We start from the raw sequence: 3,821 nt of genomic DNA on the forward strand, positions 1-3,821 counted from the left end.
AACTGGGCTGAAAATGACATCTAATGTGTATGGTTTAAGTATGATTTTAAGAGATAAATGTATGAATATGATTTAAGTATGGTTTAAGTATGAAAACATTCTAAGGTTTACGCGTACTAGTTTGACAGACGCGAAAGCAAATTTACAAACGAGCGTTTCAATTAGAATCCTCCAAGCATTCCAGTAGAAAAGTCTGAAGGATGAGAGAGAGCCTATCCGGTCGAACAACACGTACGAACTCCAGAGAATTCTCGGATCCCATCCGATCATGGGATCCGCCCGTCGCTGTGCCTGTCCCTTTCGTTCCTTCTGCAAGGGGTTTACGTGTGCAGACACGACGCGCCTCGAGGCCATTCCAGGCGCGCGCCATCGCATATGCGACGGCACCGCTGCCTATAACTACTTGCCGGGCCAACTCTGGGGACGCATCGATCGTCGCCGGAGGAGCTGTTTCCTCTCATGCACTCGCTCAGGTTGTCTACTACTACTGGCACCAGCACGGGACTCGGCCGGTTCGCCGCGGCGACGCTGGTGGCCGCAGCTCGTGGAGGGAGGAGCCTGTCCGCCGGGCCGGGCATGGAACACCCGCGCGACGACATGCACAACACCAAAGAGTATATTACTACTTGGTTGATCACGCACTGGTAATTTTCCCCCTGCAAATTGCATGCTGGCGTTTTGATTAAATATGGGTTTGTTGGTTGGTGCAGGGACGTGACCAGCCACCCGTTCGGGGTGGCTTACTCCACGAGGTCGGACGAGGAAGGCTTCGGTGGGGTGTACGCGAGGGACGACGACGACGACCGGCCGGAGTTCAATCGTCGAACTGCCGAGGCGCATCCGAGCCATCCTCCTCCGGGTGCTTATTTTATTTTATTTTTTATTGTGATGGAAGTTAATAACTGAGTTGCCTAATAATAAATTAATAACTGAAATGTGTCGTTTTTTTTAGACCATGACACCTCACAGGTGAAGGAGGAGAAGGCTCGCCATCTCAAGGATGGCAAGCACGCCACCTAGCTTCCAAGCTAGATATAGTACTCTACGTACGTTTTAGCTTCATCGCAGTCGCTAGTTGAGGTTTGTAGCGAGCGATGTAAAGCCATGTTTTAAGGAGTTTATCTACGTGTTGCAATAATAATCTTGTAAAATACCCAGGCATGCTTCCCGCTGGGGCTGTACAATTAAGAGAGGAGCTGTGAAGTTTTTTTTTGTATGAGGGGAAGAGATGAGTTGTGAAGTGATAGTGCTCTGTGGGTGTGGTAGTTAAATTCTTGTTGGGCCCTAATATCTAGGGAATGGTCCCGCTGGGATCGTTCAGTTCGAACGAATGAAATCGTTCGGCAGGTAACCGTACAAACCTCAGCGAATCATCAACCTTCATTGTTTTTTAGACACGGTGTCGATAGTTTTCTTTTTTTACACTCATCTCTATGAATGGACACAAGCACATCGTATCACTATAAACACATTTGAAAGACTGAACTGACATATTATCTTGAGATTTACGAAGTCATCGTACGTGTCTCGTCGTCGATGAAAACGTCTTCTTTCATTGAATGTGCATCGACTGAGCCGGCATATCATAGATTTATGAATTTGGCATAGACTTCTCGTCAACGTTAAACGCCTCTTCCCACTGAATGTGCGTCAGAAATCCTAAAAATAAATTAAAAAATAATACGAGCATCAGGACTTGAACCTTGATGGTTGATGGCTTAGGGATACCATCACCAGGGCCGGGCCCATGGGTGTTCAGATTGTGCGGCCCGCACAGGACCCAAAGATTTTAGGGCCCTCAAATTTTGATGTAGACGTACGTATGTTTCTTCCTGGGCGCTGGGCCCCTGGCGCATCCGCGACTCCGCGTGAGTCAAGCGTCCCAGGCCGCTTGCTTGATGCCTCGATCGGGAAGCGAACGGGATCGGTAGCATCGAGAGCAAATCTGCGCCGGCACACAAGCAACCACCGCCGCGCGCCGCTGCATCTTTCGGTATGAGGATCTGCTGCGCAACCCCGTCGAGAAGGTCAGGGAGCTGGTGTTGTTCGTCAGGTTGTCTCTCCGTCGAACAGTGATGACGCTGCCCACAACATCATCAATCTCTACATCTTGGCGCACGTTATCCTTGCCCTGGAAGCCAACACGATGGGCCACTTGGATCCCTTCCTCCGTGCCAGTCATCTTTGAACTGATTCAGCCTTGTTGATGACGTACGAGTAGCACTCATTCAGTCTTGTTAATGTCCATAATTCGCTGTATTTTCTATCATAATTTCATTCATCTTGCTAGTTGCTATGAAAATTGCAGTGCATGTTAGTATGTGCTGTCCCAATGTCATTTTTTTGTTGTACACAAATTCAATGATGTGTTGTCCAATTTTTAGTACAGAGGCTGTCTAAGGTTTAGTTTATATGTTGTCTAAAAGTGTACTTGTCCTCTTATTTTACTGCCATTTATCACGTGGTTTGCTGGCTTTTATCAAGTGTACCAGAATTAGCGTTAACCGTCTGTTCTCTTCTAATCTTCCCACGCACCTACGAGCTGGCCTTGTTGCTTCAAAGATAAATCTGCCAATATTGATAATCAATGGAAACAAAAGGTATTGAATATTTATTACTTCTACTGAAACACTATTACATATATGGTTTGGAATTATAACATTTTCTGTCCTCTCCTCTAAATTACTTCAGTCGTTTTCTTTAGAAACCCCATTTTTTCTTTGTAGCTCGATCATTGGAAGATATGTCTCATTTCAGAGTTTGGCACAGGGTTCTGAATTTTGCCGGCCCGACCCTGACCACCACTAGTATAAAATTGATTCTTGTTATATCCACGTTTCAATGAAAAAATTTCACACAATTCACGGTATTGATGGAATGAGCTAGGGTAGAGCATAATTAATTCAAAAAAATTCAAACAAATATAAACCAGCGCACATGGCCTACTTATGCAACTGATGTGCTATAAAAAATGTAAACTTGTTATATGCACATTTTAAAACCAAAATTCACACGTTCACAATATCGATGAAATGAGCTAGAGTTGAACATAAGTAATTCAAAAAAAATATAAAACCAGCGCACATTGTCATTTTACATCACATACTTAGCAAACAAAAATATAAACTTTGATTTTGAGTCGGTCAACGTTTTTTGGAAAAGTTGACAATTTTTCAAATAAGCACAAATAATTCAAAAAAAAAGAAAAACTTGTGCCCATAGTCGTATTATGTTGCAAAACAATCAAAAAATATATAAACATGGTTTATATACAATTGATGGAAAATTCCTTCAAAAAGATGGGATTTTGTTACAATGTACAATGTACTATTTCGGGGTTTCGGCTGGGGTTTCCGGGGTTTTGGGGGTTTCAGGGTTTACGGTTTCACTGAGGTAGGGTTGAGCACAAATAATTAAAAAAAAATCAAAAACATATAAACCTTTCATTCACTGTCTACTGATGCAACTACGTTGCTATAAAAAAATTGATTCTTGTTATATCCACGTTTCAATGAAAAAATTTCACACAATTCATGGTATTGATGGAATGAGCTAGGGTAGAGCATAATTAATTCAAAAAAAAATCAAACAAATATAAACCAACGCACATGGTCTACTTATGCAACTGAGGTGCTATAAAAAATGTAAACTTGTTATATGCACATTTTAAAACCAAAATTCACACGTTCACGATATCGATGAAATGAGCTAGGGTTGAACATAAGTAATTCAAAAAAAAATCAAAAAAATATAAAACCAGCGTACATTGTCATTTTACATCACATACTTAGCAAAAAAATATAAACTTTGATTTTGAGTCG

General features: G+C 42.3%; 1 protein-coding gene across 1 annotated transcript; it reads left to right on the forward strand.

Annotated features, from left to right (window-relative positions):
- The first annotated feature begins 432 nt into the window (after positions 1-432).
- On the forward strand, positions 433-1,181 carry LOC123404364. The gene is made up of 3 exons (XM_045098281.1): positions 433-614; positions 711-859; positions 953-1,181. Exons 1-3 carry the CDS (start codon positions 460-462, stop codon positions 1,018-1,020), a joined length of 372 nt encoding a protein of 123 aa, XP_044954216.1. The 5' UTR covers positions 433-459; the 3' UTR covers positions 1,021-1,181.
- Positions 1,182-3,821: the final 2,640 nt, after the last annotated feature.

Source organism: Hordeum vulgare, chromosome 6H (genome assembly GCF_904849725.1).
Source record: "Hordeum vulgare subsp. vulgare chromosome 6H, MorexV3_pseudomolecules_assembly, whole genome shotgun sequence".
Taxonomy (NCBI): domain Eukaryota; kingdom Viridiplantae; phylum Streptophyta; class Magnoliopsida; order Poales; family Poaceae; genus Hordeum; species Hordeum vulgare.